This window comes from Hypanus sabinus, chromosome 2, assembly GCF_030144855.1.
Source record: "Hypanus sabinus isolate sHypSab1 chromosome 2, sHypSab1.hap1, whole genome shotgun sequence".
NCBI classification, from domain to species: domain Eukaryota; kingdom Metazoa; phylum Chordata; class Chondrichthyes; order Myliobatiformes; family Dasyatidae; genus Hypanus; species Hypanus sabinus.
Genome location: NC_082707.1, coordinates 178,813,400 through 178,830,304, shown reverse-complemented (window position 1 = coordinate 178,830,304; position 16,905 = coordinate 178,813,400). Strand labels below are relative to the sequence as shown.

The following is a 16,905-nucleotide window of genomic DNA, read 5'->3' as shown; positions in this document are numbered from 1 at the left end:
CATGCCCTCTTCTCATTGCTGCCATTAAGGAGGAGGTACAGGAGCCTGAAGACACACACTCAAAGTTTCAGGAACTGCTACTTCCCCTCCAACATTAGATTTCTGAATGGACAATGAACCTATGAACATTTCCTCATTATGTTATTCTCTCTCTTTTAGCACTACTTAACTTAAATTATTTTTGATATACTCACTGTAATTTATCATTACTATGTATTGCAATGTACTGCTGCCACAAGAAAACTAATTTCATGACTAATGCTGGTGATATTAAATCTGATTCTGATTCTGCCTACAATGTTCAGCAGAACACAAACAGCAGTAACAACAACAGAACAAGACAACATCAAACAAATTATTTTCCCACTCATGCAGCCTCGTCACACATGCAGACAGAACTCCAACCCCTTACCGCCCAACTTGCAAACTTGTGTTTACTGCCTTCGACAGGAGGTAGTGAGCTGTACCAGAACCATTGCAGTCCTTCTGGTGAAGGTGTTGTTGGAAAGAGCTCCCAGCTCATCACACTGTTGAGAAAGAGGAACAGTGTACAACCTGGAGAGGAACACTTGGTATCCTTGTTGTCTGCGGTAAGGTTGGCGGTCTTGCAACATGCTGTAGGACTAATCTGGGCCAGTGACTACGGGGCATTTTGTGTCACCATGAAACTGAGCCAGACGTCTGGACATTAAAGGTGCATATATCAGTTTGCTCCATATCAACTACATTCAATACTATCATCTCCTCAGACTAATCAATAAGCTTCCAGACCTTAGCTTCAATACCTCCTTGTGCAATTGGATCATCAATTTCCTCACTTGTAGACCCCACTCAGTTCAATTGGCAACAACATCTCCACAGTCTCCATTAGTGCACTTGCACCACAAGGCTGTGTGCTTAGCCCCCTGCTCTACTCGCTTTACACTGGAAGCTGGAATGCCAGATTTAAGTTTGCTGACAACATCACCTTTGCAGGCTGAATCAAAGGTGGTGACAAATAGGAGGGAGATTGAAAATCTGGCTGCGTGATGTCACAACAACAACCTCTTACTCAATATCAGCAAGACCAAGGAGCTATTATTGATTTCAGGAAGAGGAAGCCAGAAGTCCATGAGCCAGTTCTCACTGGGGGAACAGAAGATGGAGAGGGTCAGAAACTTTAAATTCCTCTATGGTTATTATTTCAGAAAAAAGCACAGCAGTGCCTCTACTTTCTTAGAAGTTTGCAAAGATTTGATCTGACATCTAAAATTTTGATAAACTTCTATAGATGTGTGGTAGAGAGTTCATTGACTGGCTGCATCACAGCCTGATTTGGAAATGCCAATTCCTTTGAATGGAAAATCCTAGAAAAAGCAGTTGATACGGCCCAGTCCATCACAGGTAAAGCCCTCCCCACTACTGAGCCCATCTACACAAAACACTGTCACAGGAACACAACATCTGGGGACCTCCACCACCCTGGACAAGCTTTCTTCTCGCTGCTGTCATCAGGAAGAAGGTCCAGGACTCACACCACCAAGTTCAGGAATAGTCATTACCCCTCAACTATCAGGCTTTTGAACCAGAGGCCATAATTTCACCCAACTTTACCATTTTACCCATTATTGAAATACTTCCACAACCAAAGAATCCACTTTTGAAGACTCTTCATCTCGTGTTCTCAATGTTTATTGCTTATTTATTTTTTATTATTGTTATTTCTTTCTTTTGTATTTGCAGAGTTTGTTAGCTTTTGCATACTGGTTGAACACCCAAGTTGGTCTTTCATTGATTCTGTTATAATTATTATTGTATTCTTGATTTATTGAGTATGCCCACAAAAAAGTTAATCTTAGGGTTGTCTATGGTGACGTAGATGTACTTTGACAATGAATTTACTTTGAACTCTGAAGCCCACGTGACCCACTGCAGGGGCTGTAATAGGTATGTTTCATTTATTTATTAAGAGACACAGCGTGGTAACAGGCCTTCCAGTCCAATGGGTCCGCACCATGTAATTACACCCATGAGACTAATTAACCTGTTAACCCATATGTCTTTGGAATGTGGGAGGAAACTGGAACACTTGGAGGAAGCCCACACAGTCACAGGGAGAGTTCCTTATAAACAGTGGTGGGATTGAACCTGGGTCACTGATGATGAAAAGTATTACACTAACTGCTACGCTACTTTGCCACCCCTAAATATCAGTTTATTTAAAGGATGTTAAAGTCATGCCTGGTAATTCTGGAAGGAACAGGGTCAGGTTTGGGAGCATATGTTTGCTGTTATAGCATTACACTAACTGCTACACTACCATGCTGCTGCCAAATACAGAGGCCTTCGTCAGCCGCAACCGGAATAAGTGTTGAGTCTGGGCACTGATCAACTTGTAATGCGGCAGAAAGGACAGGGTCTATGAAAGTTATTACTCTTCCTGTGTGAACAGGATGAAACATTGATGCAGTGGAGGAGTTTGAGACAATGAGGGAATTTGCTGGGGTGAATGCTGTGGGATGTGAGTCCCTAACAAAAATTTGTAAAATGGGAACCTGTCCATCGATGGGCGAGGTAGGTACGAACCAACACACCAAGGGAGAGGAGCTATGGAACCTTTTCCTAGACAAACTTCAACCTATAGCTACAACTCCTGGCCTGGGAAACTGAGGCAACACTTCAAAGTGAGCAGTGAAGGAGCTGAGCACCAACTTCTGTTCCTGCCTGTAGTGACTTGGTACCATGTATGGGAACATCTCGCAGGTTTCTGAATCATCAGGATCAGAATCAAAATCAGGTTTATTATCACTGACTTGTGTCATGAAATTTGGCGTTTTGTGGCAACAGCACCATGCAAGTGAGAGCAAAATCTCGTGGTAGTATTCCAGACTTCAGAAATCTGATAGCAGAGGAGGAATGTTGAATGTGTGCCTTCAGCCTCCTGTGACCTCCTCCCTGATGGCAGGAATGAGAAGAGGGCATGTCCCAAATGGTGGGGATCCATCATGATGGATACCTGAAGTATCGCCTTTGGAAGATGTCCTTAATGATGGGGAGGTGGTTGGCTGCTGTGTGCCCATAGCTGGAATGGTCCCACAGGAGCAGAGGTCTATGGCACTAGGATCTCATGTACATTGTGGCCACATCGTGGCTGAAATCCCCGTTACAGGTTTAGCAGTCACACATGAGGTCAGAGGGATTTACATCATCATTTCTGACAGCCATTCATTGACAAGCAAGATCCCACACCAGGTCAACTCTGCAAAAGGATCAACGTTGGCTAGGAACTGAAGTAGCAGCCAACTACTTGTGAACAGTACAGCAGTGTAGCAGTTAACCTAACACTTCACAATGCCAGTGATCGGGGTTCTGGGACAGCTTCTTCCACCAGGCCATCAGACTGATTAATTCACGTTGACTGACCTGTTGTACATACTATTTATTACAAATTACTATAAATTGCACACTTAGACAGAGACGTAAAGAGTTTTACTCCTCATGTACATGAAGGATGTAAGAAATAAAAGTAATTCAATTCCTGCTGCTGTCTGCAAGGAGTCTGAGTGTTCTTCCTGACACCGCATGCGTTTCCTATGGGTGTTCCAGTCTCCTCTCACATTTCAAAAATACACAGGTTAGTAAGTTGTGGACATGTTACGTTGGCACCAGAAGCGTAGTACCACCGCTTGTGGGTTGCTCCCTGCACAACCTCGGATTACGCTGTTCGTTGACACAAATAATGCATTTCTTTGGATGTTTCAGTGTTTCAATATACATGTGACAAATAAAATTAATCTTTATCTTTATAATAAAGTCTGTCCTGGACAACATCCACCTGTAGGAGCTGGCCAGGTGCCACTATCTCAGTGGGGGGGCTTGGGGGACTATAGTTTGGCTCCCACTCAAGTTCCCACAGCTGGGCACAGACCCCTGATACTGTCCTCTGGCACCCAGCTTCACCTCCCTAAGAATGTTTTCTGTTTATCTATTACAGCGGAGACCTCAGCAAACCTGGCAGGGAAATCTGCGTGAGTGGACAAGTGACTCATCCCACTGACCAATTCCTCTGACCAGTCCTACTGACCCTCCCACTGACCGATTCCTCTGACCCTTCCCACTGACTTATCACACCAACCTATCCCACTGACCGATCCCTTTGACCAATCTCACTGCTCCATTTCACTTACCTGTCTTAGAGACCCACTGACTCCTATGGACAGATTGCACTGATCTCTATGGACAGGTCAAACTCCATAGGCCGCCACGGATTGGACTATCAGAGGAGCGTGGACCTGAAGCTGTGGGAATCATTTCACACATCCCATTGCTGTGGTGCTACATGGAGTTGTGCTGTGGACTCAGTGCTGATGGGGTTTAACTGGAGCCACAACAAAGATCACTCCATCTGATAATGGGACTTCGTTGGAAACCTTCACTATATGGACCTGACACAGCCCACGGTCAGCTCCAGTTCACCAGACTGCCAATGGTATGCTCCAGGACTCGGGACAGGCAGCACTGACTCCCTCAACCCAGGCTGTAGGCAGAACAGTAGCCAATGGCAGAAGCACAAGGTCTTCAGTGCTAGAATGCCACTCTGGACCACACAGTGCTTGGGACGGCCCAGCCTGGGCTTGGAACACAAACATCAATGTCTTCAGTCACAGCCTGCTGTGTGCTGGTGCCTGCACTCCTGTCCGCTTATTGTCCTGGGAAGTGTGTCTGACCTTCCCTCACCCACCCAGTGACTGCTGTTGGAGAGGAGGGAGGGAGTGCTGCGGTTTGGACCCAGAGGGAGTGACAAGCCAAGGATTGACTTCCAGGTCAGGATGGCATGTGCCCAACCTCCTTAACACTCCCCAACCAGGGGACGTGAGATACCTCACTTAGAGGGACGCAAGAATGGGTACAGGATGGGATGGATGAGCCCCAGTGTGATGAGGCTGCCTAGGGTTCTCACTAAGCTGTGGAGAGATATTCCAGTGTTGAATGAGTAACATCAGGAGAGGTGGTTGGGGTGAGAGGTAACAGCTGCTTAGGGATGTGGACTGTTGGGATGCATTGTGCATATTACTGGCAGATTATTTCATTCTGTACATATGGTGGGGTGGACTGCTTGGGGAATTGTACGTTTTATTCTAGAATGACGGAAGGACTACAGCAGCAACTGATTATTCTGTTTCAGGGAGAAATTAACAGCTAAAATTATAAAACATTTAATATTTTGAGATGTAAGGCTTGTATCAAGTAGTCTTTGTCTGAAGTTGCATTACAGAGACATATGTTAATGAGAGGGGAAATGGGTGGCCAAATTACATTGTACATCCTCCCAAGAGGGAATAGGTCAGGCAGATTGTACCCAAACTAGGGTTTTGGCTCAGGCTGGCCAGGGGCAACAGGATGCCTGTGGGGGCCCTGTACTGCATCCGCTGGCTGACCCTGGGGAAAGGTATCGTTGGAGTAGAAGTGAGGGTATGTGCACCATTCACTTGTCCAAGAGCAGTGTCATAGTCACCATTTATTCATTAGGCACCATTTGGAACTGCACTCCTGTTTTAATTGTGTTTATCGTCGATAGTGTGTGGGGATGTGCTGGAGGCTGCTGAGCAGATAGTACATTACAGCACAATACAGGCCCTTTGGCCCACAATGTTGTGCCAACCTTTTAACCCACTCTAAAGATCAATCTAACCCTTCCTCCCACACAGCCCTTCATTTTTCTAATATTCATGTGCTTATCTCAGAGTTTCTTACATATCCCTAATGTATCTGCTCTGTCATAACCCCTGGCAGCATGTTCCACACACCCACCACAGTGTATAAAAAAAGTTACCTCTGCCATTCCTCCCTCCCATACTTTTGCTTGGGGCAAAAGTGAGGCATGATCATGTCCTCCCTGCTTTAACAGAGGGACCCTGGAGCATACAGTACCCTCAGCAGCTGCCCAAAAGCTCCAGGAGAAGATTAACACCCCCCCCCCCCATATTAGCCATTTCTGCCCTGGGAAAACTTCTCTGGCTGTCCACTCAATCTGTGCGTCTTACCATTTTGAATGGCTTATTAAGTCACCGCTCATCCTCCTTCACTCCAAAGAGAAAAGCTCCAGCTTGCTCATCTATCCTCATAAAACATGCTCTCTAGTCCAGGCAGTATCCTGGTGAGTCTCCTCTGTACCCTAATGAGGTGACCAGAACTGAACACCGTACTCCAAGAGTGGTCTAACCATGGTTTTATACAGATATAATGATATTGAGATGGATATGCTGGGACACATCATCAGTGATGTAACCTGAGGTCGTCATGTGTTTCGGGTCTTTCAACATTAGATACTCTTGCCTAGTCAACCCAGCCATGGTTGATCAGACCCAGGCTTGTGTCCCAGCAGCATTGATATACAGGCCACAGCTCTTGATCCATAGCCTCCTGGAGGCTCACTCAGCAGGCTCTGTGATGGTCCTGATGACTCTTTTCTTTGCAATCCTCATAATACCAAGGAGAGAGAAGATTCTGCACAGCAAAACCTCTACTCCCTACTTCTATAGGCTTGCATCATGCCCTCCACTCATCTCTGGCACTGCTCTACCAGATCCTGGTTCTTACGCTCAAATACCTCCTCAATCCGGTCTGCCCAAGGAACTGTCAGTTCTACCATGACCACCTGCTTTGAAGTTTCTAACAGAATGACCATGTCAGGCATCAGGGATGATGAAGTCAGGGAACTTTAATTGCTCACCAAGATCAACTTCCAGTTGCAAGTCGGACACTGTGGTGAGCAAGCCTGCTGGTGATCTGGGCTGAGACTGTGGTTGGTCTCTAGCTTTGACAAAGGCTATAGGCTTAGTGAGTTGGCAGAAGTGCCAAGAATGGCCAAGAAGATTCCTTCTACCACTGCCTTCAGTACCTGATCATGGTGCCAGCATTAGCAGCCTTCTCCCAGAGCTTTTGGGTAGCTGCAGAGGGTGTGTTCTAGGGTCCCTCTGCCAGGACAGAGAGGATATGATCGTGCTTCACTTTTGTTCCAAGCGACCTGCACCCACTTTAATTGTGTTAATTGTTGATGGAACATGGAGATGTGCTGGAGGCTACTTGGCACAGGCAGTGCTCCCTTAGACAGCTAAACCTTCCTGTCATGCATCCCACTACCTCCACTCTCGTTTCCACCAGCTACAGTGTTACTGATCAATCCCCAGCTCCTCAGTCATATCACCAATCCTCCCCCCTCCCCCCGTTATTATCTGCTCAGTTCCTCCACACATCCTCCCTCCTTGGATCCCCCCTCTACACACTCTTCCTGTCCATACAGTACCCTGGTGTCCCCACACTTTGCACAGCCTGATCCCACATAGCTCGTCTGGCCCCACTGGGGCAGTGTGGTACATGGTGACGCAGTATCCCTGAGTGTTTAACACTATATATGACCACTAGTGCCTCCAAGGTGGGAATTCAGAAGTCATGTGGTAGTTTGAGCTGTTAAATGTGTGGTCTCATGATCCAGCTCCCTCTCTCTTACTCTCTGCAACCAATGTGTAAAGATGCTTTAACCAGAGGCAGCACCATGAATCAGTGTAACCAGAAAATCAGGTGAGAATTTCTGCAGATCATTCCAAGTCCCATCCACTCAACACGGAATTCAGAGAGCTGGACACAGAAGTGATGCAGGGTCCTCAAAACTCAGGAGAGGAATCTTCTCTACCCATCACAGCAGGCTGGGGTTCAAATTCCAATCTGGAGACTTCAGCCAAAAATATAGGGCATTCATTCCAAGGCAGTGCTGAGGGAAGGTGACAAAGGGAGGGGGTCAAGCTCAGGTGTGTGCTTGGTATCATCCTCTCCAGCTGACCACCGTCCAGGCTCTTTACCCTCACCCTTTTCCTTTGCCCTTGAGCAACATCTTGGTGTAAATGGTAGAATCTCCCCAATCAACAGAAGCAAAGAAAATTCATCCAAACTACACTTTAATCTCAACTAAGTTGCATTCAACAACCTTATTCGCTTTTCTTTAAAAAAAAGGTTTATTCATTAATGGGAAAACGTACTACAAAATAAATTAGCAGGTGGGATGTGCAACTTTCCACAGAACTGCTGCCCCTGCGTGACCAGTTTGAGATGGCCATGCGGGACTTCCCGTTACCGTCACAAGTAGGGGTGGCACGGGAGTCCTGGTCTACCTGTTGTCAGTACGAGTAAACCCTGCAGATTTATTACCACTGTACAGACATGTTTACAGAATACAGTTACTCATTCACAGAGCTGCACCACACTCCCATTCTCCCTCCCAAAGCCTCACCATCAACAAATCATTCAATGAGGAGGAAACACCAGCAGGTACTGGAGAACCCCCCTGAGGCTCATACCACCCTGCATCGTTCTGGAGCTTCCTCCCAGCAGTGTAGCAGGAGCACCGAAAGGACTCAGAAAGGCTTTGTCAAGGGCCCAAAGGTGAAAAGATGCCCATCACCAGTTACTGAATCAAGACCATAAGATATAGAAACAGAATTAGGCTATTCGGCCTAAAGTCTGCTCTGCCATTCCATCATGGCTGACTTATTTTCCCTTTCAGCCCCATTTTCTTGCCTTCTCTCCTGAGATCCTCTGACAATGTTTCTAATCGTGAACTTACCAATATGCCCAGTGACTTCCACAGATTCTCCACCCTCTGGCTTAAAGAAATTCCTCTTCATCTCTGTTCTAAAGAAACATTTGTTCTCAGAACAGCCAATTTCCTGTGATCCATATACTGTGAATTTATGGGCTATTTATTTGCCAATAAAATCCCCTTTAACCCCTTTTAATGTTTTCATTTCTACCATTGAATGGATTTCTCTTGTTCTAGCTGGGTTAGTAGCCCTCTGCCCCAACCCAGGACCTGACCCCATTCTACTATCCAACCTGGAAACAGCAGCCACAGCTGAGTAGATGAATTCCCTCATAAATTGGAGAATCCTTCAGAATCTTCAAAGTTAAAGCTTCTTCCCTTCAAACAAAACAAGTCCAATTGCTCAGTGAACAATAGTGATTCCACTTCCAACTGATTTGTTGATGTGAGACACACTGTTGTGTTCTAACAGTGTGATGTGACACCTTCCACTGTATGGAAAAACTGTGTCCTAGTATGGACAACCTATCAGGCAGCAGTGTAGTTTTCATCAGTAAGGAGATAGTTGAGTATTTCACTCGGTCCGGTTACTAACTTACAAAGCCGTCCCTCAGATGGGTTTCCTTCATGGCTTGTGAAACGTTAACTCATGTATCTAAGTGGAGTATTGGAGATGGTGGCATTAGGGAACCCAGCCCTCACTGGTCCCTTTGTACATTAGTGGAAGGTCCCACCCTCCCCACACACTTGTCCCATTGGCACTTGTTCTGAGAGCTTGCGTCCACTAACAGCCTGCTTCGCTGTCTACCTTCTGAGAACACACGAAATGTGTTCCTAATGAGCAGGCGTTGGGGTGGGAGTGTGGCACAATGGAAGTTACTAGAGGCCAGGTTCCCTCTGTTTTTTCTGTTAGAAATCATACTCTGTCCCAACTGGGGCATCTGCTGGATTTCAGGATATTTCCAAACTCACCTCCTGTCAGGAGTATTTTTACACAGATAAGGAAGCATACCAGCACTCCTGCTGCCTAGTCTGGTCTGGATCTGTGTGCACCAAGTTAGCAAACTATGGAATCCCTGCCCCAGCAATGGGTACCACAGATACCGAGACATAACCCACTCTGAACAGAAGCCAGCCTCGCACTCTGGGAGGTACAGAACCCTGATCAAAGCCTACTATGATATGCCAAGAGAAAAGCAAAGTTGGATTTGCCTCAAAGCCTTCCTACTCAAACAGCGGATCCTTGACAAAGGTTTGGCCCCCATCCTGCTTACTTCCTCTGTGAGACTCATGGCAACTCTTATGCCTTGCTGGCTCAGACCCTGGCACAACACCATGGCCAGTAGAGGATGGAGGGAAGTGTTCCTCCTAAGTTGCAGTGTGCCACGGAGTCCAGAGTGAGACAATCACTAAGATGCTGGCTCTGGAGCTGAGGTAGGAAGCAAGGATGCATGGTGGGGGTTGGGAAGGGGATTCCAGAGGGACTGGCTGTGAGGCAGACAGGAGGAAGGGGCTCAGGGTATGCAGAGACATCTCCATAGATCAGTCAATAAATAAAAATGGGAATTATAAATTAAATATAATGAAAACATACCGCAGTGCAAATGTCAATGTAAATCGGAGAGACACAGTCTCCCTGTGTGGCCACACCTCCCTACAGGTCACTGGGGAGCTCATCCCACCCAGACACCTCTGCAGAGGGGCAACACAGACATCACACACAATGAATGCCCCACTGACAATCACCAAGAGACCAGCCGATGGAGACTGTCACTGTGAGACCGAACCACACTGACTGTCACCGAAAGACTGATGGTGACCATCACTGAGTTACTGACCCACAGAGAATATCACCAAGACTGACCCATGGAGACCATCACTGAGAAATTGACCAATAGTAAATGTAACTGTCTGGGTGGGGGGTGACGGGGGTTTCTCTTGGTGACACTGACAGGCAAGGGCATCTCTCTGGGTCAGTATATCATTCAGGTTTTGACCGGAGCGTCTGCTGTGGGAATTCTGCCATGCTAGACACTCCCCTTCGGCTTCACATGTCACAGTCAGTGAACAACACACAGCGGGATGATTGGGGGGTTGGGGGTGGAGCTCTTATTTGGCAGCCACCAGCCAACATTGGTGCTCAGTAAAGGCCAAGATAGCGCTCGTCCTATAGGGCATGTTTCATGCATCACTGCACATTCTCTGGCCGGAAGCTCCTCGCACTGGTCTGCTCACATACAAAGAGTTCTTGAGGCTGGAGCAGGGGGTCAGCTGCAGTCCTTTGAACCCCTGGGCTCTGTATGTCTGGTACACAGGGCCGTTTGAGGAGCCATTGGCCCACTGGTCAATGTTACTCATGTTAAAACCTGGTGTCGCTCTCTGCCTTCCTCTGGCTATAGCGCAGAGATATTCAGCATCATCTCCCATGTCTTGTCGCCACCACACTCTCTACGTCACAACTTCACCGATCCTTTACTTCTAGTGCAGAGTTTGGATTTGTGAACCTTTGTGACTCCTGTCTTGCCAGCTTCTTCCATCAGGCAGCAATGAGCATATGCACCAGGCCCTTTGTTAGCTCCTGGTGTCTGCCGCTTGGGTCTTGAAGCCTGTCCCTCTCACATTCATGGACACATGTACTCCAACACATACCCACACATGAACTCTTAACATACACCCACACATACATGTACCCCAACACGAACCCACACACATGTACACCAGCACACACCCACCCATGCACATGTACTCCAACAGCACCCACGCACATGTACTCCAACATGTACCTTCTATACAGTTATGTGCACTCCAACACACAGACCTCACATGTACATACAGACCCCACACGCATGCATACAAACACGGGCGATCTGGGGAACCTCAGCTACATTTACAGGACTTGACGATCATATTAGATAGCTGTTCCACCTTGGGAGTTCGCCCCACATAGTACAGGATGGTGAGGGGCTCCAGATCCTGGGGGGCACAGCAGGGTGATGCTGAGGCCTCTGGATTCAGCGTGTTGTACAGTCCCAGCACCTGTCAACAAAGGGAGGACAGCTCACTAGTTCATTCATCTCTCCACAATAACACCCCACACACCAGCTAAAACCTAAACTCACTGAGCAAGCTGAGTGGCCCATTTGAATCTGCTCTCTAATTCCATCATAGCTGATCAACCCCATCCCTCTCAACACCATTCTCCTGCTTTCTCCCCATAACCTTTCACACCCTAATTAAGAATTTATCAACCCCTGCTTTAAATATACCCAACAACCTAGCATCCACCATCCTCTGGCTTAAGAAATTCTTCATCTCTGTTCGAAAGGGACATCCTTCTATTTGGAGGCTGTGCCCACAGTCCTAAACTCCCATACTGTAGGATTATCCTCTCCACATCCACTATACTAGGTCTCTTATTATTCAATAGATTTCTCTGAGATCCTTCTTCATTCTTCTAAGTTCCAGCAAACACAGAGTCGTCAAATGCTCCTCATACATTAACCCTTTCATTCCCAGGATCATATTCATGAACTTCTTCTGGACCCTATTCAATGGGCTTTTGGCTTTTTCCATCAGCCCAATCAAAACACGATTCATTACCAAGGGCAAATAATAAGGTAGGGATAAGCGGAGTGACCATTGTGCGAGTGGACCACTGTTAGAGTGCAGAATTTTTGGCTCAGCAGGCTTCGACAACAGCAGACATGGTACATTTCAGGTAAGTTTGTTCTTCATTCTTTCTCAGTGCAATGAGAATGGCTCCAGGGGATGTGTTGTGTTCTTTGTGTGAGATGTAGGAACTCTGGGAGACCTCTAGCCTCCCGGATAACCACATCTGCATTAGGTGCACCGAGCTGCAGCTCCTCAGAGAATGTGTTAAGGAAATGGAGCTACAACTTGATGAGCCTTGGCTCATATGGGAAACAGAGGAGATGATAGATAGCAGATAGGGAATGGAAATGGGCAGACAGATAGACAGGGGCAGCCACTCCTGTGGCTGTTTCGCTCAGTAATAAGAATACACTTTGTATACTATTGGGGGAATGACCTACCAGGGTGGAGCTGTGGCAACTGGATCTCTGGCACTGAGTCTGGTGCAGTGACTCAGAAGGGAATGGGGGAAAAGAGGAAGGCTGTAGTGAGAGGCAATTCCATAGTTATAGACACAAGATTCATTCGATATGAAAGAGACACCTGGATGGTATGTTGCCTTCCAGGTGCCAGGGTCAGGGATGTCTTAGATCGGGTCCAAGGCATTCTAAAGGAGGAGGATGAGCGGGGTCTTGGTACATATTGGCACCAATGACATTGGTAAGAAAATGAAGCTTGGTAGAAAGCTGAAAAGCAGGAACTCCAGGATAGTAGTCCCTGGATTGCTACCTGTGCCATGCACCATTAAGGACAAGAACAGGATGACCTGGTTGAGGAACTGGTGCAGGAAGCGGGGCATCAGATTTCTGAATCATTGGGATCTCTTCTGGGAATGGTATGATTTGTACAAAAGGGACAGTTATATCTAAACCCAAGGGGACCAATATGCTTGTGGGCATGTTTACTAGAACTGTTCAGAAGATTTAAACTAATTTGGCAAGGGAATGGGAACCAGAGTAATAGGGCTGAGGATGGGAAAGTTTGCATACAATAAGATGCAGTGTGAGTGAGACTGTCAGAAGGACAGGCTGATGACAGGGCAAAATTTCCATCAGTGGAATGAGATGCAGTATAGTATGGTGACAAAATCAAAAATGGTGGCAAATACAGGATTGAAGGTGTTATATTTGAATGCACATAGTCTCTGGAATAAGGTAGATAATCTTGCAGCACAATTAGAGATTGGTAGGTATGAATTTGTGGGCATCACTGAGTCGTGGCTGAAAGAAGATCATAGTTGGGAGCTTAACAGCCAAGAATACACTTTGTATCAAAAGAACAGGCAGGTAGGCAGAGGGAGTGGGTGGCTCTGTTGGCAAAAAATGAAATCAAATCCTTAGGAAGAGGTGACATAGGATCAGAAGGTGTAGAATCCTTATGGGCAGAGTTAAGAAACTGCAAGGGTAAAACACCCTGATGGGAATTATATACAGGCCTCCAAATAGTAGCCAGGATGTGGCTGCAAATTACAACAGGAGAGAGAAAAAACGCATGTCAAAAGGGTAATACTACATATAGTTACAAATGGGGGAGATTTCAAAATGCTGGTAGATCAGGAAAATCAGATTGGTACTGGATCCCAAGAGAGAATTTGTAGGAGGCCTACAAGATGGCTTTTTAAGAGCAGTTAGTGGTTGAGCCCATGAGGGGAAAGCAAAAAGCTATTCTGGTTTGGATGTTGTGTAATGATTCGGATTTGATTGGTAAGCTTAGGGTAAATGAACCCTTAGGAGGCAGTGATCATAATATGATAGTATTCAACCATACATTTTGAGGGGGAGAAGCTAAGTTGGATGGATAGTATTACAGTGGAGTAAAGGGAATTACAGTGGCATGAAAGAGGAGCTAGCCAAAGTTGATTGGTAGGGGATCGGAGTTTCTGGGACCAATTCCGAAGGCGCAGGATAGATACATCCCAAAGATGAAGTAGTATTCTAAAGGCAGGATGATGCAATCATGGCTGATAGAGGAAGTCAAAAACAACATAAAAGTAAAAGAGAGGGCATATAACAAAGCAAAAATTAGTGGGAAGTTAGAGGATTGGAAAGCTTTTAAAAACCATCAGAAGACAACTTAAAAAGCCATAAGGAGGGAAAAGATGAAATATGAAGCTAAGTTAGCCAATAATATGAAAAAGGATGCCAAAAGTTTTTTTTCAGATATATAAAGAGTAAGAGAGGTGAGAATAGATAACGGACCACTGGGAAAAGATGCTGGAGAAGTAGTAATAGAACTAAACAAGTGTTTTGCTTCAGTCTTCATTGTGGAAAACACTAGCTGTGTGCAGGAATTTCAAGAGTGTTAAGAGGCAGAAGTAAGTGCAATTGCTATCACGAAGGAGAAGATGCTTGGGAAGCTGAAAGGTCTGAAGGCAGATAAATCATCTGGACCAGACAGGCTAGACCCAGGGATCTGAAAGAGGTAGTTGAAGGGATTGTGGAGGCATTAAATATAACCTTTCAAGAATTTCTAGATTCTGGCATGATTTCAGAGGACAGGAAAATTGCAAATGTCACTCCATTCTTCAAGAAAGGAGGGAGGCAGAAAAAAAGGGAATTTTAGGCCAGTAAACCTGACCTCAGTTGTTGGGAAGAGGTTGGAGTCTGTTTTTAAGGATGAGTTCTAAGAGTAGTTGGAGGCACATGATAAGATCGTCAGCATGGCTTCCTTAAGAGAAAATTTTGCCTGACAAATCTGTTGGAACTATTTAAGGAAATAACAAGTAGAATAGACAAGGGAGAATCGGTGGATGTTGTGTTTTGGATTTTCAGAAGGCCTTTGAAAAGATGCCGCATGTGAGGCTGCCTAACAAGATAAGTGCCCATGTTAATAAAGGAAAGATACAAGCATCGATAGACTATTGGCTGATTGGCAGGATGCAAAGAATGAGAATAAAGGGAGCCTTTTCTGATTGGCTGCCGGTGACTAGTGGTGTTCCACAAGGGTCTGTGTTAGGACCGCTTCTTTTTACATTATATGTCAATGATTTGGATCATGGAATTGATGGCTTTGTGGCCAAGTTTTCAGACGATACAAAGACAGGTGGAGGGACAGGTGGTGTTAAGAAAGCAGGGAGGCTGCAAAAGGACTTAGACAGATTGGGCGCATGGGTAAAGAAGTAGTAGATAGAATACAGTGACAGGAATTGCATGGTCATGCACATTGGTAGAAGGAATAAAAGCATAGACCATCTTTTTCATCCACAGGGTGGTCAGTATATTGATTGAGCTGCTAGAGGAAATGATCGACGCAGGTACATGAATAATATTTAAGAGGTATTTGGACAGCTACATCGGTAGAAAGGCTTAGAGGGAGATGGATCAAACACAGGCAAGTTGTCCTCACTTATATTGGTTGGCATAGCTGTGGGGCTCACCGTGCTGTGTTGCGTATCGGTGCTACGCAGGTAGGGGCACGGCCCAGCGCAGAAGTTTGCATAGTACCCCTTGGGCTCGTGGATCCACTTCCAGCCAAGATCCTGTCGGAAGTCGATGTACAGGGGGCGCACGCAGCAGTTATCCTCATAGTGTCTGCAAAGAAATGTTAGCACATTGAGCGAATCCACCAGACTCTGCCTTCACTTCCACTCCACAGTCTATGAGGTCAGCGCACGAGACCACAGACAATCATGAGGGGGCTGCAGTGGAGAAACCTGAAGATGACTTCTACAATGTGAAAGAATGGAAGGAGGAGGGTTAGCACAGGTGTGAAGGATCAGGAGTTGAGGGCAATGAGGAACCTGTGAAGGCAAGGAAAGGTGGGGCTGGCTCAAGGAGCCTAGTGGCCTTTGTCTACCCTGATTTTCTTCGACTGAACAATGAACTTTAAAGTTCTCCCCAATGTTTTCAAATCTCTACTAACCTCCCATCTCCCCGGTTAACGCCATCCACCCTATGACCACAGCTGCCCCAGCCATAACCACATCATCAGGAGAGAGCCTGACTTGCACTGCCTGCACTTGAGCTCTCCAATTCCCTCACAAGGCCTGGAGATAATTGGCCAATGCAAATACCCCCATTGTGTAGGTGAGGGGTAGAATGTGAGGAGAATAATGTGGGATTAGAGTTGAATTGGTGTAAGCAGTCAATACAGACTCAAATCAGCCTGGGAGACTGGAGTGAATGGGTTCAGATGAGTAAATGGAGGGGTGGGGGCATGCGAGTGAGGTTATGAATTTTGGAGTGGAGTGAGGTCAACAGTGGAGGTCAGGGATTCAGAAATGGGGGAGTGCAGTTTACTGATTTGGGAGTAGAGGCAAGCAGTTGGGGTTGCAGATTCAAGTGAAGGGCATTAGGGTGGAATGCGGGTCACAGATTCAGGAGTGAGGTTTACAGAGAATGAGGGATGAATGGTAAGCATGGATCGGGGGCCATACCTGAAGCAGTACGTTGTGTCCAGTGCTCGTTTTTTCCTCTGTCGCTGCTGCTGATTGTCCAGCCGGTGAGGGGGCAGCACCATAAGGATGAGGTGGGGATTGGTGGGACCCCGGCTCAGAAGCTTCTGTTCCTTGCGTTTCTGGAGACGGCCCTGGTCTCCCCGCTCTGTGTATTCATAGTCATCAATGCCTGTGGCCGAGAGGAGAGATCTGCACTCCGTCACTGACCCTCAATGCACTGGACCAGCCCATCCATCTACCCCCTCCGCTCTCCACAGTGCGTCCTCAACCTCACCTCTTCCTC

The 16,905-nt window shown here is 46.5% G+C and overlaps 2 protein-coding genes across 3 annotated transcripts in view; one reads left to right on the top strand and one right to left on the bottom strand.

Moving 5' to 3' along the window:
• Window positions 1–5,214, top strand: part of ttll5 (tubulin tyrosine ligase-like family, member 5) — a 439,573-nt gene extending 434,359 nt beyond the window's left edge. Inside the window, exon 33 of the mRNA XM_059960284.1 lies at window positions 3,974–5,214. Coding sequence (XP_059816267.1) covers window positions 3,974–4,011 — 38 coding nt within the window. The 3' untranslated portion in view covers window positions 4,012–5,214. The remainder of the gene's footprint in view (window positions 1–3,973) is intronic.
• A 2,703-nt stretch (window positions 5,215–7,917) lies between these two features.
• Window positions 7,918–16,905, bottom strand: part of tgfb3 (transforming growth factor, beta 3) — a 31,466-nt gene continuing 22,478 nt past the window's right edge. For both annotated transcript variants that reach the window (XM_059960392.1, XM_059960384.1), the window contains 3 exons: window positions 16,602–16,791; window positions 15,603–15,756; window positions 7,918–11,611 (listed from right to left, as the gene is read on the bottom strand). In XM_059960392.1, the coding sequence (XP_059816375.1) occupies window positions 11,453–11,611; window positions 15,603–15,756; window positions 16,602–16,791 (503 nt within the window). In that variant the 3' untranslated portion in view covers window positions 7,918–11,452. The remainder of the gene's footprint in view (window positions 11,612–15,602; window positions 15,757–16,601; window positions 16,792–16,905) is intronic.